The sequence below is a fragment of the Salmo salar genome, chromosome 20 (assembly GCF_965601325.2).
Source record: "Salmo salar chromosome 20, fSalSal1, whole genome shotgun sequence".
Taxonomy (NCBI): Eukaryota; Metazoa; Chordata; class Actinopteri; order Salmoniformes; family Salmonidae; genus Salmo; species Salmo salar.
This window is the reverse complement of record NC_138310.1, coordinates 66,275,171-66,292,950: the sequence shown is the minus strand read 5'-3', so window position 1 is coordinate 66,292,950 and position 17,780 is coordinate 66,275,171. Positions and strand designations below refer to the sequence as shown.

The 17,780-nt window shown below is 40.5% G+C and overlaps 2 protein-coding genes across 4 annotated transcripts; one reads left to right on the top strand and one right to left on the bottom strand.

Moving 5' to 3' along the window:
* The first annotated feature begins 1,504 nt into the window (after positions 1–1,504).
* Positions 1,505–11,958, top strand: hsp7c (Heat shock cognate 71 kDa protein). 2 transcript variants are annotated; one of them, XM_082966070.1, is made up of 9 exons: positions 1,505–1,756; positions 7,928–8,137; positions 8,254–8,459; positions 8,632–8,784; positions 8,933–9,488; positions 9,829–10,031; positions 10,274–10,472; positions 11,002–11,234; positions 11,409–11,958. In XM_082966070.1, the coding sequence occupies exons 2-9, from the start codon at positions 7,933–7,935 to the stop codon at positions 11,619–11,621; spliced, it is 1,968 nt and encodes a 655-aa protein (XP_082822196.1). In that variant the 5' UTR covers positions 1,505–1,756; positions 7,928–7,932; the 3' UTR covers positions 11,622–11,958.
* Positions 11,959–12,464: 506 nt separating this feature from the next.
* On the bottom strand, positions 12,465–15,805 carry LOC106581083 (lens fiber membrane intrinsic protein). 2 transcript variants are annotated; one of them, XM_014162796.3, is made up of 6 exons: positions 15,666–15,804; positions 15,483–15,567; positions 13,725–13,912; positions 13,204–13,353; positions 12,925–13,059; positions 12,465–12,633 (listed from the first exon to the last, which is right to left on the bottom strand). In XM_014162796.3, the coding sequence occupies exons 2-6, from the start codon at positions 15,527–15,529 to the stop codon at positions 12,572–12,574; spliced, it is 582 nt and encodes a 193-aa protein (XP_014018271.1). In that variant the 5' UTR covers positions 15,530–15,567; positions 15,666–15,804; the 3' UTR covers positions 12,465–12,571. The 2 variants fall into 2 exon arrangements, with proteins under 2 accessions (XP_014018271.1, XP_014018272.1); XM_014162797.3 differs by lacking the exon at positions 15,483–15,567 and having other exon boundaries at positions 15,666–15,805.
* Between the last annotated feature and the right edge of the window lie 1,975 nt (positions 15,806–17,780).

Here is a 17,780-nt window from a genome sequence, read left to right as displayed (position 1 = left end):
TGGCCCAGAGCAGTCAAAAATGTGATTTTCCTGTGTTATATACAGTGCCTTTGGAAAGTATTCAGAACCCTTGAATTATTCAAAAAAAAATTACATTACAGCCTTATTCTAAAATGGATTAAATAAAAAAAATCCTCAACAATCTACACACAATACCACATAATGACAAAGCGTAAACAGGTTTTTAGAAATGTTTGCTAATTTATTAAAAAATAAAAAATAAAATGAAATACCTTCTTTATGTGAGTATTCACTGCAGTCTGAGGTCCTGAGCACTCTGGAGCAGGTTTTCATCAAGGATCTCTCTGTACTTTGCTCCGTTCATCTTTCCCTCGATCCTGACTAGTCTCCCAGTCCCTGCAGCTGAAAAACATCCCCACAGCATGATGCTGCCACCACCACCATGCTTCCCCTTAGGGATGGTGCCAGGTTTCCTCCAGACGTGACACTTGGCCAAATAGTTCAATCTTGGTTTCATCAGACCAGAGAATCTTGTTTCTCATGGTCTGAGAGTTATTTAGGTGCCTTTTGGAAAACTCCAAGCGGGCTGAGAGAATGCCAAGAGTGTGCAAAGCTGTCATTTTTTTAAATTTTATTTAACCTTTATTTAACTAGGCAAGTAATTTAAGAACACATTCTTATTTACAATGACGGCCTGGGAACAGAAGATTAACTGCCTTGTTCAGGGGCAGAATGACAGATGTTTACCTTGTCAGCTCAGGGATTCGATCTAGCAACCTTTCAGTTACTGGCCAAACGTTCATAACCACTAGGCTACCTGCCGTCATCAAGGTGGCTACTTTGAAGAATCTCTTATATAACATCTATTTAGATTTGTTTGGTTACTACATATGTGTTATTTAATCGTTTTGACGTCTTCACTATTATGCTACAATGGAGAAAATAGTAAAAATAAAAAATAACCCTGGAATGAGTAGGTGTGTCCAAACCTTTGACTGGTACTGTATTTCTACTCCATGAGGTTGGAATAACACTATGAAATTGCTTAGGTGGGATGAAGTTTTTTCAGTTTCCCCCTCCCCAGTCAGACCACTCCTAGACAGTCCCATCAAAATTGTTGCTTGAGAAATTGCTCTTTGCTAAAAAGCTATTTTTGTTTATTTTTGACCTTTTAAATGGAAACCAGTCACAGTAAGGTACTTAATTGTTACCCAGAAATTATTTGATTTTTAGATGAAAAAAGCTGAATTGGGCCTTTAACAATTTACTTTTTTAAGTAAAGCTTGCATTCAACTAACTGCGCCTCCATGTGACACACAAGCTTCCATTCCCCCTGTCACAAGGGGATTTATGGCTGATTTACAGTCAACCTTGTTGCTTTATTAGGCACTTGCTATAGTATAATTTTTTTTAAATTCTCTTGAGAAGGGAAAAATTGTCTTTCATTAAGTTGAACATGTGAACTTTATGACAGAATGTTATAATTAGGTGAAATAAAACTGGGGGTTTTCTCAACAAGTTACACTACTCAATTTATGGAACAGTCCAACACTGTTTCTCTAAAAATAGGAAACACTATAGCAACTAACTTATCTACTGTGGACATTTTTTAATTGGTTCATTTGAGCTCGCGATGAAGCAACTGTTGGCAGTTGATTGGCTAGCTACATCGCTCAGTTTGTTCTAGACTGTTCTGCGGAAATCACCAGCCCGGTCAGTTTCTGCGAGGATAGAGTCCTGCTGTACCATTCAGGGTGAAGCGACATTTTCAGGCTGATTTGTAATATTTAATAAGGTAAGCATTTTGAAATGGAAGTTGTTGAATATCAGCATTATAGTTGTTGGAAATTACGAACAGTAAATTAGGCTATTCTCCAAAATTCAACGTCTCCTGTAGGATAATCGCCATATTCAACTTCTCCTGTAAACCCAGATTCAGGTTCAAAGTGGTTACATTATTTTCTAGTGCATCAATAGTTTCAACGATAACATCATCGGATATGTCAGTCTCAGTTTGCTTGCTAGCTGTATAAAGGGACGCTCTCTTGTTAGGCTAGCTAACGTTGTGTGAAGACCTGGGTTTGCCTTCCAACATTATACAGTTGAACCATTGTCTTGTTCGATCGATGTTTTAATGCGCTGGTTAAACGTTAGTTTAAATAATTGCGTGTGAAACTTATTTTAATGGAAACCCTACCTAGTCTAGACTACGTGACTTGGCTGGCAATAGTGGATGGTGATGAAGCTGAACGGAATGTTCCAGCAATTTCCCAACACACCGAGGCAGCGCAGGGGCGAGTCCTCTGTGACAAACTCCCGGCAAAATGTTTGTTTTATATTTAAATAGGTGATAAGGAGGAATAGCTTCCAGGATGTGTTCTATCCATGTTCATTTGGTTAAAGTGATAATAAGCATGGAGTTGCTTTAGCAATTCAAATAAAATTAAGCTAGAGATGTTTTTATTTTATTTATTAACAAACGAATATCAACAAACAAAAGACTAATAGTCACATGTAAACAAGTATGCATGCAAACTATTTACATTGCCAGGGATGCCATGCAAACAAAACGTATTCATTAAAAATTCAAGTTTGAATTTTGTTTTTTCACTTAAAGTAGTGCCATATTGTTTAAATTAATTTATAGAGTGAAAAAAGTTAGGTTTTGAATTAGACCATTAGCATTTGAATATGAAATTTACCAAATATTACTAGCAGTTGAATTAAATACACTACATTTTATCAATGTCAGAATTTCTGAAATAAATCAGATCATAACCATTAAATTGTACAACCTGTCCTGTTTTCTTTGTAACAAAGTTATGTATGTCAATCCCAAAAATGTGGGGGATGCATGCCAGCAAAGCCACTACACAACACTAAACAATACATGAATTGTACTATAATGGTGCCCACATAAAGCTGTCCCAACAGCAGTATCAACACCTTACCACCGCTACACCTGGCTATCAGCGGAGCCTTGTCTGGCAGCGAAACAGTTAATTTAGCCTCATTTACTGCCTTTAAAAAAAAAAAGCATAGCTGATAAGGCTGACTTGCTTAAAAGAAATGTGGTTTCTACTGGCAATTGAGATGTACAAACTATGGCATAAGGGGACGACAATCCGTAATTTCGATTAAGACATTAATGAGCGAGCTAGGACGGATGTAGTCAATGTAACTTTGTTCAGCACTTTTGAAATGTACAGCGACAGAATCGTTCTTACAGTGTTCTCCCTGTACACCAAGTCAGAACCGTAGGATGAAAGCTCTTACAACATTCGATGATTACATTTCTCTAAAACAGTTTATAGGCTAAATGTTCACCACCAAGTCAGAACATTAGGTGAAATTAAGAGGGCAAAATCTACCAAATTATTAGGGTGAGGCACATGGGCTACTAACAACTTACTACACAACATGCACTAAATATTACTTTCTTGGCTACAGTATACATATCTACCTGGCATATTGCATCATTTATGCAGCAGCATACAATACATTGTTGGACTCACCTTGTTGTGCTGTGCTCACTTGAACAGGAAGGTGGCGTGGCAGTCCTTTTTTGTGGGCAAATTTTGTCATCAAAGTCTGACATTCTCTGGATTTATGGTGTTTTCAAGACAACTGGGAACTCAGGGGGAAAAAGTTTGAATCATGAGGACGTCAGTGATTTTCAGGATGTAGCTCTAGAAAGAGGCCCGAGTTCCCTGCTTAAAATTCCAAGTTGGATGACCGTTCAAAATGTATTTTCCCAGTCGGAGCTTGTTTTTTCCCTGAGTTCCCAGTTGTCTTGAACTCGCTGAAGTCAGATTTACCAGTTCCGAGTCAAGTTGTTTGGAGCGCGGCACAAATCATGCTTCACTGACAGCATGGCCAATGTTGGATGTTTATCATTTTAAGCTTGGAAAAGAGACCCTTAAACACAGAATAGGGATCACACACCCACTCCACTGAATAGCAGGCTAGGGATTGCTTTGCAATGCTTGCAGTTAGCCACTGATTCCTTCCAAACCACTCATTGTTGAATTTGCAATTTCCAACATGTTGTGTAATGTTTGTCCAATGGCCGATGAGCACCGATACGTTTTATCTATAATTTCTCTTCATATGACAAGGAATAAAAAGGATTTGCCAATAGATTGTCGACTTGATTCATGAATATGACTGCTAGCTCAGATTTTGAAAGTATGGTGTTGACATTAGAGGTCGACCGATTTAATCGGAATGGCCGATTACAAGTTTTCCTAACAATCGGTAATCGGTATTTTTGGCCGCCGATTTTATTTATTTATTTTTTATTTTTAAATTATTTTTTATTTACACCTTTTATTTAACTAGGCAAGTCAGATTAAGAACACATTCTTATTTACAATGACGGCCTAGAAACGGGGGTTAACTGCCTTGTTCAGGGAGGATTCGTTTTTGCAACCTTCGGTTACCAGTCCAACGCTCTAACCACCTGCCTTACATTGCACTCCACAAGGATTAACAGGCTGACTACCTGTAACGCGAGGGCAGCAAGAAGCAAAGGTAAGTTGCTAGCTAGCATAAGACTTATAAAAACCAATCAATCTTAACATAATCACTAGTTAACTACACATGGTTGATGATATTACTAGTTTATCTAACGTGTCCTGCGTTGCATATAATCGATGCGGTGCCTGTTAATTTTCATTGAATCACAGCCTACTTCGACAAACGGGTTGATTTAACAAGCGCATTTGCGAAAAAAGTACTGTCGTTGCACCAATGTACCTAACCATAAACATCAATGCCTAACAGGAATATTTAGACTTAGTCACCCGTTAGATAAAATACGGAACGGTTCCGTATGTCACTGAAAGAAAAAAACGTTTGTTTTCGAGATGATAGTTTCCAGATTCGACCGTATTAATGACCCAAGGCTCGTATTTCTGTGTGTTTATTATATTATAATTAAGTCTATGATTTGATAGAGCAGTCTGACTGAGCGGCGGTAGGCAGCAGCAGGCTCGTAAGCATTCATTCAAACAGCCCTTCGCTGTGCTTCAAGCATTGCGCTGTTTTTGACATCAACCTCGGTGGGTATAATTTGTGGAACGTTCCAACAGGAATCTATTCCAAAAACTTCGTAAATAACAAGGTTTCCAAAAAACAACGCATACAAAGTTGTATAGCGGCAGAATAAGATACCGGGTAGGGAGTGGTCTATTTCATTGCGTTTTTCACTCATCACGTTTATTCTGAAAAATGTCTGTCCTCACATGTCTGTTTGCCTATGGACAAACATTAAGAATCAGCTGTGTGGTGAGTTGATGCCTATTCGGCAGCTAGTTAGCTAGGTTTGTATGCATTGCTACTTTGTATGCGTTGTTGGTTGGCAACCTTTTACTATACGTTTTTTGGAACAGATTCCTGTTGGAACGTTCCACAAATTATACTCACCCCTTCAAGCCTATCAACTCCCAAGATTAGGCTGGTGTAACCGATGTGAAATGGCTAGCTAGTTAGCCGGGTGCACGCTAATAGCGTTTCAAACATCACTCGCTCTGAGACTGGGAGTAGTTGTTTCCCCTTGCTCTACATGGGTAACGCTGCTTCGAGGGTGGCTTTTGTCGATGTGTTCCTGGTTCAAGCCCAGGTAGGAGCGAGGAGAGGGACGGAAGCTATACTGTTACACTGGCAATACTAAAGTGCCTATAAGAACATCCAATAGTCAAAGGTATATAAAATACAAATCGTATAGAGAGAAATAGTCCTATAATTCCTCTAATAACCACAACCTAAAACATCTTACCTGGGAATATTGAAGACTCATGTTAAAAGGAACCCCCGTTTGGCGAAGTCGGCTGTCTTTGTTAGGAAGAAATAGTCTTCACAGTTTGCAATGAGCCAGGCGGCCCAAACTGCTGCATATACCCTGACTCTGTTGCAAGAAATTCATGTTAGCAGGCAATATTAACTAAATATGCAGGTTTAAAAAATATATACTTGTGTATTGATTTTAAGAAAGGCATTGATGTTTATGGTTGGAGCAACGTGTACCTAAGCGATTATATGCAGCGCAGGACAGGCTAGATAAACTAGTAATATCATCAACCATGTGTAGTTAACTAGTGATTATGATTGATTGATTGTTTTTTATAAGATAAGTTTAATGCTAGCTAGCAACTTACCTTGGCTTCTTACTGCATTCGCGTAACAGGCAGGCTCCTCGTGGAGTGCAATGTAAAGCAGGTGGTTAGAGCGTTGGACTAGTTAACCGTAAGGTTGCAAGATTGAATCCCTGAGCTGACAAGGTAAAAATCTGTCGTTCTGCCCCTGAACAAGGCAGTTAACCCACCGTTCCTAGGCTGTCATTGAAAATAAGAATGTGTTCTTAACTGACTTGCCTAGTTAAATAAAGGTAAAAAAAAATAAAAATAAAAAAACATTGGCCAAATCGGTGTCCAAAAATACCGATTTCCGATTGTTATGAAAACTTGAAATCGGCCCTAATTAATCGGCCATTCCGATTAATCGGTCGACCTCTACAAAGTACAGTCAAGTGCTCAACAAACTCCCGGCTCAGACGTTGCAAGAGGCTTTTGCCCACGGCACACCATATGGCAAAGAATCACAAAGATGGAAGGAGATAACAGCTGCCGTTACAACTTACATCTGCAAAGACATGGCCCCAATTTACACGGTCGAAAAACGGGTTTCGTGAGTTGGTGCTAACACTTGACACATTCTAAACTACTTAAATGAGAAGTATGATGACCAGGCCACCGATGAGCTGCTTGACATGGCTTCTCTTGTTGACCCTCGGTTCAAAACCACATACATTAAAGAAGAGAGGGTGGACTACTTGAAGGCAAGAGCTACTGCAGAACTGGAGAGCCTAGTGGCTGAACAGGCAGCATCAGCAGAGGTAGCCCCCCCTTCCATCAGCTGCAGCTGCTAGAGATGAGCCAGAGTGTCCTGCTAAGAGGAAAAAGAAGAGTTTGAGAAGCTACTTTGAAAAAGCGGCCCCTCGGTCAAGCAGAGAGTCCATTGAAAAGGAGCTCAACCTCTATCTCCAACTGGAGGCTGGTCCAGAGGCAAACCCACTGGTATGGTGGAGGCAGCATGAGGCACATTTCCCACAAGTGGCCAAGCTAGCAAAGAGATACTTGTGCATCCCTGACACAAGTGCCCCATCAGAGCGGGCGTTCAGTACAAGTGGGAACATTGTGATATGTCAGAGGTCATCACTTAAACCAGAAAGAGTTTACCAGCTTGTATTCCTGGCTCTCAACCTGTAAAACGAACTCCCTGAGATTCTGCAACATAAGGCAAACATTTTAAAGCATTGTTGCCAAATATCTATTTTGTTTGCAGCACTTTGGTTGTTTTCATATAATGCTATGATTCAAACTTGAAGGAGTGTTGTGTTTACTTGTTATATTTTATATTTATTTGTGAGCCTTATTTTGCTGTTATAGTTTCAACTTGAAAGTGTTCCATGTTTACATTTGGTATTTTTTATACCAATATTTGTTAGGCCTGTATTCATTTGTTTGCTGCTACAATTCAAACAGTTCTACTATTAAAGAGTATTATGTTTGGATATTTTAGACCATATTCACATTTTAGGCCTATTCATTTGGTTTGCAACTATAGTTGAAGTGTTTTCTATTTACCTTTTTTAGATTTTATACATTAATATTTTGTTACATGCTTAATTGAAAATTTGCTCAAAGGTTCTAAATAAAAGGAGAAATAATCAAATATGATTAAGTAACTTTTTATTTGTTGAGTATAATTTAAAATGTAATAAGAAATAGTCCTTTAGATGTGGTCATTTTATATAAACTACTTATTCATTGAATTTCCAGAAAATGTGCTATATCGTGATATGTATTGTTATTGGGATATGAAATGACCTATATCGGGATATGAGATTTTGGTCATATTGCCCAGCCCAACCACAGTTTGTTTTGTTATCTCTCTTCATTTTCAGACACCATGTCAAAGGGACCAGCAGTTGGCATTGACCTGGGCACCACCTACTCCTGTGTGGGTGTGTTTCAGCATGGCAAAGTGGAGATCATAGCCAACGACCAGGGAAACAGGACCACACCCAGTTATGTCGCCTTCACAGACACAGAAAGGCTGATTGGGGACGCAGCCAAGAACCAAGTGGCCATGAACCCCACAAACACAGTGTTTGGTAAGAAATTAACTTAGAGAAATTGATTAAATAACATGTACGGTATACAAGATGTACTTTACATAGTCTCTCCATCTGTGGCATTAACTCATGTTTAACCCCTTATCTTCTCCCAGATGCTAAGCGGCTGATAGGGCGGAAGTTTGACGACAGTGTCGTCCAGGCAGACATGAAACACTGGCCGTTTACAGTGATCAACGACTCGACACGGCCCAAGGTCCAAGTGGAGTACAAGGGAGAGACCAAGGCCTTCTACCCAGAGGAGATCTCCTCCATGGTGCTGGTCAAGATGAAGGAGATTGCAGAGGCCTACCTGGGCAAGGTGAGCATGCCCATCACTCTGTCTTCATAGCAACGCATGTTATGGTCTTTGGGTTGTTACCTAATGGTTTAACAAAATATAAATGCATTTTTCTAACACATTCAAAAAATGAAGATTGTCTTGTCTAGTGAAGCATTACTAATTTGTGTATACTGAATCTTTCCTCTTGCAGACTATAACCAATGCAGTGGTCACTGTGCCAGCTTACTTCAACGACTCTCAGCGCCAGGCCACCAAAGATGCAGGGACTATCTCAGGACTCAACGTACTCCGCATCATCAATGAGCCAACTGCTGCTGCTATCGCCTATGGCCTGGACAAGAAGGTTAATGTGTATATATATTTATCAACACTAACAACTATACTTATAACTATAATGCATACCTGAGGCCTGTTGACCAAGTGTTTTGGGAGACAAATTTCACAAAAATGCATATTTAACTCACGTTTAAAAACATTTATAATCATTTTAGGTGGGAGTGGAGAGAAACGTCCTAATCTTTGACCTAGGCGGAGGTACGTTTGATGTGTCTATCCTGACCATCGAAGACGGGATCTTTGAGGTGAAGTCCACGGCCGGAGACACCCATCTTGGAGGAGAGGACTTCGACAACCGCATGGTCAACCACTTCATCTCTGAGTTCAAGCGCAAATACAAGAAGGACATCAGCGATAACAAGAGGGCCGTGCGTCGTCTGCGCACCGCCTGTGAACGTGCCAAGCGCACCCTGTCCTCCAGTACCCAGGCCAGCATTGAGATTGACTCTCTGTATGAGGGCGTCGACTTCTACACCTCCATCACCAGGGCTCGCTTTGAGGAGCTGAACGCTGACCTGTTCAGAGGCACCCTGGACCCCGTGGAGAAGTCTCTGAGGGACGCCAAGATGGACAAGGCCCAGGTTCACGACATCGTCCTAGTGGGAGGCTCCACACGCATCCCCAAGATCCAAAAGTTGCTGCAGGACTTCTTCAATGGGAAGGAGCTCAACAAGAGCATCAACCCTGATGAGGCGGTTGCCTATGGTGCAGGTGAGGCTCTTTTATTTTTCTATCTAAAGCTTTTCCCAGTAAACCCCTCTGGTCAGCTGTGTCTTTTCCTGATCTGTCTTCCCTCTTGCAACGTCTGAGTCGGGGGTTTGTTGAGCACTTGATTGTACTTTGTAGAGGTCGACCGATTAATCGGAATGGCCGATTAATTAGGGTCGATTTCAAGTTTTCATAACAATCGGAAATCGGTATTTTTGGACACCGATTTGGCCGATGTTTATATATTTTATTTTTTTTACCTTTATTTAACTAATATGGATAAGGGCATTGTAAATGCTTTGATGGTTTAAGAATGAGTGACAACCCCTGTGCATGTTGACAGCTGTTCAGGCGGCCATCTTGTCCGGAGACAAGTCTGAGAACGTGCAGGACCTGCTGCTGCTGGACGTCACGCCACTGTCCCTGGGCATTGAGACGGCCGGAGGGGTCATGACCGTGCTCATCAAGAGGAACACCACCATCCCCACCAAGCAGACGCAGACCTTCACAACATACTCAGACAACCAGCCTGGGGTGCTCATTCAGGTGAGGGGGACGTACTATGACTCATTCCTAGGTACCTCAATGGATTGTGTCCATCGGTGTCAAAATGTTATCATATACTGTAGTTGAGATTTAACTTTAGATTTGTGCTGAATCTGGATCTGAACCAGTCTTGACTTACATGGTCATTTATTTGTTAGTGTTTACATTACAACTTGATATGAGACTTTAAATGTATCCACTTTAATGTTGACCTGAATGTGTGTCTGTGTCCTGTCCTCAAGGTATATGAGGGGGAAAGAGCCATGACCAAAGACAACAACCTACTGGGGAAGTTTGAGTTGTGTGGGATTCCACCAGCCCCCCGGGGTGTGCCTCAGATCGAGGTCACCTTTGACATTGACGCCAACGGCATCATGAACGTGTCTGCCGCTGACAAGAGCACCGGCAAGGAGAATAAGATCACCATCACCAATGACAAAGGTACACTTAGTAGTTCTTACAGTTAAAGGGGAAATCGGCAGTTCAAACAATAACAAAACATGCACCCTGCCACTGTTTTGGGGGAAAAGGTGAGGGATGGGGCTGGAAAAATGCAACCACTCTCAAATGTATAGACATAGCTATTGATGCAAGGACTGACCATCCCATGATGTTAAAATATAGTTTTAACCATGTTTTGAGGCTATACAGTGTTTGTTTACAATCACATTGTTTACAAAAAAGGAGTAAAGCTTATTTTTGGTTTATTTATTAATACATTTATTTAAATATATAATTTTTTTATATTTAAAAGTCCAACCATAAGCTATGGTCTGGGATCTGGAAGTCTGTTCAATGTTCATTTCAATTCTTGATATTTACCCATTGATTCTTGAACATCTGAATCCCAGAATGTAGCTTTAAAAACTATGGCATTGTAAAGTATGCACAACATTTTAAATAGGGATGTCCTCTCTAACAATGCTTGGTAACAAAGCCTCCATCTCATTGTCTGCCCCTCTCTCCACAGGTCGTCTGAGTAAGGAGGACATAGAGCGCATGGTCCAGGAGGCTGAACAGTACAAAGCTGCGGACGATGTCCAGAGGGACAAGGTGGCGTCCAAGAATGGCCTGGAGTCATACGCCTTCAACATGAAGTCCACCGTGGAGGACGAGAAGCTCAAGGGCAAGCTCAGCGACGAGGACAAACAGAAGATCCTGGACAAATGCAATGAGGTCATCAGCTGGCTGGACAAGAACCAGGTACAGTACGGGCTCTGGGTCCTTCAACCAGAATGGAGTGGGTTAATGTTCATATCTAAAGTCAAGTATAGCACTCTGAGTCCCTCACCTCATTGTAATTTGATTAAACAAATATCTGGTGGTTAAACAAGGTTGGAGCACTCTATTTTGCAATCTCTTCCTTTCTCCTTGTAGTCTGCAGAGAAGGAGGAGTTTGAGCACCACCAGAAGGAGCTGGAGAAGGTCTGTAACCCCATCATCACCAAGCTGTACCAGGGTGCTGGGGGGATGCCTGGAGGGATGCCTGGAGGGATGCCTGGGGGGATGCCTGGAGGGATGCCCGGGGCTGGTGGTGCCGCACCCGGAGGAGGTGGATCCTCTGGACCAACAATTGAGGAAGTCGACTAAACCATTTAGTATTATTTTACTCTTGATTGGATATGGCTAAATAGTGGTCCACATTCTATGGCTTGGAATGGGTTGAACCTTTATTTTCCGAATCTGCATTGACTACTTGTTGTTTATTTTGGTCATTCATCATTTTATGCTGAAAGCAACCATGGATTGAGTCTTTTTCATGGGCACTGTTCTACCTATTGTTAAACGTTTTCAGTTTAGCCAGTGAATGGTTACTATACAGAGCATGTTTTTCACAAGTCGCATTCTGTGACTCCAAAATGTTTTTGCCTTTGCACTGCGTTCTTGGCTAAAGGTAACTCTTAAAAAATAAAATCTCTTGAATTCACATTCTTCTACCAGACTCTTCTTTAATTTCAACACCTGTGACAGTCTTGATGACAATCAGGGTTTAATTTAAATGTTAAAGCTGCTCTATGCAGAAATAGCTCCACCATTTTCTGGTTGCAAAAATTATAATAGTTCGCCTAATTTCAGTTTGTAAAAAAAGCACGTATAGTGTATAGAATCATTGTACAATCTAAACCACTGTGAAATATATTTTCTATAACCAAAAATACTGTATTTCTAGTTGTTTTGAAGCTGGTAGTAAAAGACACACAAACTAATCTTAAGCATGGGAAGCATATAAATGGTGCACATAGAACAGATTTACCACTTAGACTTTCAATAATGACTGATCTATAACTCACATTTCTATTTGAATTCGGTCAAGTCACCCAAAAAGTTACATATTGCTGCTTTAAAGAAACGTTCAAAATTATAACTGTGGTGCATATTCTTAATTATCAAACAGATGAATACCACTCAATAGAAAGGAGAATAAACAGACAATTGGTTTTACCCTTTTTATTATGCTTATTCAATAGTGGTCAGGTAAACAGGAAATGACGTAGTTAGGTGTGCAAACCCAGGTGTGAACTGTGTGTGTTTTTGTCAGATCAGCGGGAGTTGGAGTTTCTCGGGCATTCATGCATCCTGTAGGCACACATGTAGAAGATGCCTGTAAAAGAAAATAGGAAGAGATTAACGTTCAGTTCCTGGGCATACTGTATACTGTCCACTGGATTATCCACTGATGTCAAACATTGTTTTCTTCAAATGAATCTTGTTGGACTGAGCCGTAGGTTGCATCTCAAATGGCAGCCTACTCTTTATATAGTGCACTACTTTTGAACAGAGCCCTATGGGCCTTGGTCAAAAGTAGTGCACTAATGGGAACAGGGTGCCATTTGGGATGTACAATAGTAAATTAAGCACTTTTAGCTCTACAGGCAGAACCACATTATCCTACCTGAGAAGAAGGTGAGGACCACGGCTACCCAACCCATGATGTAGGACCAGGAGAAGCGCCAGTTCCCGTATCGTTTCCCGTAGTAATTCACCGTCACCCCAGTGTACACAGCCATCGCCAGCAGCACAAAGAAGCCTGTGGAGAGTAGTCAATCATATGCTGCTTATTCCTTTCATCACATCCATCAACAGAGACTTGATAGGATAGAAATATGTAATTTATTGTATTTCTCTGCTTGATAGAGAGTTACAGGGACAAATGACAGACGGAGACACTTACAGGAGATGAAGAAGAGGATGCCGGCAGCAAACGTCTTGTCAAACCCACTGAAGGAGGAGGAGCGTATGAAGGCCATGACGCCGATCACGATGCCAAGGAAGCAGGCCAGCAGGGAGAGGATCATAAAGGCACGGGTGGCATCCCAGTACGCTGGTGACAGAGGGTACAGAGAGGACAAGGCTGAGACCCAGTACAGGTACTACTTACCCAATAAGCACTACTACTACTATTATTAGTGGCATTTCTGTCCATAGTACTGAATTACGTTTCACACTTTACTCAGATGTGACATCACTGAACATTTACTTACTACACAATATTCTATATTTTGCACCAAATGTTGAATTATGGAGATTTATTCCCAACTAAACCTGCTCAAATAAAAGGAGCTGATTCCTTTGTTGAAATGCTTTTTTACTCTAGATATTCACAGCATGGAACAAATGACTGAATAGGACCTCATAAATACCTTTCTTTCACTTACAGTACGTTTGATGACAAATGGGACATGTTGTGCTTACCAATGCTATCTGTGTGTGTCATGCATTTCCCAGGCACACAGTAGCGCCACAGGCCCTGATGCATATAGTTGTTGGATTGACGGTACTGCATCCAGTAATCGGTTGCTGTGGAGATAATAAGGAGTATGTTCCCGACTCCAGCGCAGAACAACCCACCGCCCATGAAGCTGTACATCCTGCCAAGCACACTGGCGTACATAGAGGAGACAGTTAGCCTACAACACAATTGTCAGGGACACTGAAGCATCTCTATACAATTACATCTCATGGCTGGTGAATACAGCATAGAGTAACACAACATAAAGTACATTGTTTGCTTTGAGTAGTTGAAAGGGTCTGGATGGACATTACAGACCGTTTTAACATTGAATCAATTGTATTTTTTCTAAGAATAATCTTACAAGGTATACATTCATATTCCACTTGTTTTACCATAGGCCTACTGCTCTTAGACAGTTTGTTAGAGTAGGTCTTTTCAAATGGCCATTATATACACAATCGTTCAAAAGTTTGGGGTCACTTAGAAACATCCTTGTTTTTGAAAGTTTTGTCCATTTAAGATAACATCAAATTGATCAGAAATACAGTGTAGGCATTGTTAATGTTGCAAATGACTATTGTAGCTGGAAACAGCACATTTTTTATGGAATATCTAGTTGCTGATCTATTATCAGCAACCATCACTACTGTGTTCCAATGGCTCGCTGTGTTAACTAATCCAAGTTTATCATTTTAAAAGGCTAATTGATCATTAGAAAAACCTTTTGCAATTATGTTAGCACAGCTGAAAACTGTTGTTCTGATTAAAGAAGCAATAAAACTGGCCTTCTTTAGACTAGTTGAGTACCTAGAGCATCAGCATTTGTGGGTTCGATTACAGGCTCATAATGGCTAGAAACAAAGAACTTTCTTCTGAAACTCATCAGTCTATTCTTGTTCTGAGAAATGAATGCTATTCCATGCGAGAAATTGCCAAGAAACTAAAGATCTCGTACAATGCTGTGTGCTACTCCCTTCACAGAACAGCACAAACTGGCTCTAACCAAAATAGAAAGAGGAGTGGGAGGCCCCAGTGCACAACTGAGCAAGAGGACAAGTACATTAGTGTCTAGTTTGAGAAACAGACGCCTCACAAGTCCTCAACTGGTAGCTTCATTAAATAGTACTTGCAAAACACAAGTGTCAACGGTGAAGAAGCGACTCCGGGATATTGGCCTTCTAGGCTGAGTTCCTCTGTCCAGTGTCTGTGTTCTTTTGCCCATCTTTATTTTTATTGGCCAGTCTGAGATATGGCTTTTTCTTTGCAACTCTGCCTAGAAGGCCAGCATCCCGGAGTCGCCTCTTCACTGTTGACGTTGAGACTGGTGTTTTGCAGGTACTATTTAATGAAGCTGCCAGTTTAAAGAAGACCAGTTTTATTGCTTCTTTAATAAGAACAACAGTTTTCAGCTGTGCTAACATAATTGCAAAAGGGTTTTCAAATGATAAATTAGCCTTTTAAAATGATACATTTGGATTAGCTAACACAACATGCCATTGGAACACAGGAGTGATGGTTGCTGATAATGGGCCTATGTAGATATTCCATTAAAAATCTGCCGTTTCCGGCTACAATAGTCATTTACAACATTAACAATGTCTACACTGTATTTCTGATCAATTTGATGTTATTTTAATGGACCAACATTTTTTGCTTTTCTAAGTGACCCCAAACTTTTGAACAGTAGTGTAGTTTTAGCTTTGATATACTGTATTTACCCTGACATGACTGATCTGTTTCTCTTCTGTCCTCTCTCTTCTGTCATCTCTTTTCTGTCCTCTCTCTTCTGTTCTCTCTGTTTTTCTATGAAGAAATATGATCTTTAAGTCACCTACTGTACATTATATCAAAACACATGACATCACATTTTACCCACACCACTCAGCTAAGTAATAACTTACCTTTATTATCCCTTTAGAGAAAAAGTCAGAGATTCCAATATTACAAGGGGGTTGTCAAAGCACTCTGGAGCCCAATATTGCCCAGGCTGGCAGGAAAGTTTTGTTTGTGTGTCGGAAACCAGGCGAACAAACGGCCCCGGGGCACAATAGAGCATGCTGAGCCACAACCAGTCACATGGGATGAGTTTTGTGTTTTAGGGAATCTGCTGAAAATACAAAACTATTAAAGCCCTGGGTAAGTCACAGTAATACTGATGACACAGGGGTTTCAATTCAAAATACTGCACTACCATCCACAGTGGACATGGGTTGGCAATAGGATCCCACACTATGCAGTAAAAGTAAGTTTCACGTAGTTATTTCACACAGAAAAGAACAAAAGTATAGTTGGGGCTCTCATGTTAAGTTAAATTGAGATAATGCTATCTCTCACAACATCAGATGTTAAGGTATTAAAATCTTTATTGAAACTACAATTGAACTCCCAAAACCACTGCCAGTTCATTGAATTTAAACTGCCCAGTAATTCTCCGACCGTGGTCCAAAAATCACCTTCAAACACACACTGTGATGCATATGAGTCACTACAGTATGTAACACTTTCCTTTTGTAGGGTAGCAGGTGTCTTGAACAAATGGTGGTAGATGTATTTTATAATCACAAAACAGTGATTCAAGTTATTCAGTGCTATTCCATAATTAACACATTTTCAGTAAAATAAATCAATAATTATGTATTCAACATTTTCGGTGGAGAGTTAAGTTGTTTGGGAGGAGGGAAAATAATGAGATTAAATTTTATCAGTGAGTGTTTACATTTTTTTATATATACAGTGGGGTCTGACATTAACAGCCTTGATAAAAATGAGCAAAAATGACTGTATGGAATAAATACTTCAAATACTGAGCTATGCTCAAATAAATGGGGAAATTATATTATTTTAAACTAATACAATTGCTCAGAGAAAGAGATTTTTTTTTAACAAGTAATACTTTTTTTTCAAAAATCTTTTACACGTTGGAGAACACATCTGAAGGGATCTTAACAGCATTCCTTCATACAGAATCCTTCCAGATCCTTTGATATCCTTTGTCTGCGAGAAATAGACTGCCCTCTTCAATTCAGACCATAGGTTTTCAATGGGTTTCAAGTCCAGAGATCCCAAGTGAAATATTTTAATTATAAGTGTACAGTGGGGGAAAAAAGTATTTGATCCCCTGCTGATTTTGTACGTTTGCCCACTGACAAAGAAATGATCAGTCTATAATTTTAATGGTAGGTTTATTTGAACAGTGAGAGACAGAATAACAACAAAAACATCCAGAAGAACGCATGTCAGAAATGTTATAAATTGATTTGCATTTTAATAAGGGAAATAAGTATTTGACCCCCTCTCAATCAGAAAGATTTCTGGCTACCAGGTGTCTTTTATGCAGGTAACGAGCTGAGATTAGGAGCACACTCTTAAAGGGAGTGCTCCTAACCGCAGCTTCTTACCTGTAAAAAAGACACCTGTCCACAGAAGCAATCAATCAATCAATCAATCAGATTCCAAACTTTCCACCATGGCCAAGACCAAAGAGCTCTCCAAGGATGCAAGGGACAAGATTGTAGACCTACACAAGGCTGGAATGGGCTACAAGACCATCGCCAAGCAGCTTGGTGAGAAGGTGACAACATTTGGTGCGATTATTCGCAAATGGAAGAAACACAAAAGAACTGTCAATATCCCTCGGCCTGGGGCTTCATGCAAGATCTCACCTCGTGGAGTTGCAATGATCATGAGAACAGTGAGGAATCAGCCCAGAACTACACGGGAGGATCTTGTCAATGATCTCAAGGCAGCTGGGACCATAGTCACCAAGAAAACAATTGGTAACACACTACGCCGTGAAGGACTGAAATCCTGCAGCGCCCGCAAGGTCCCCCTGCTCAAGAATACATATACATGCCCGTCTGAAGTTTGCCAATGAACATCTGAATGACTCAGAGGACAACTGGTGAAAGTGTTGTGGTCAGATGAGACCAAAATGGAGCTCTTTGACATCAACTCAACTCGCCGTGTTTGGAGGAGGAGGAATGCTGCCTATGACCCAAGGAACACCATCTCCACCG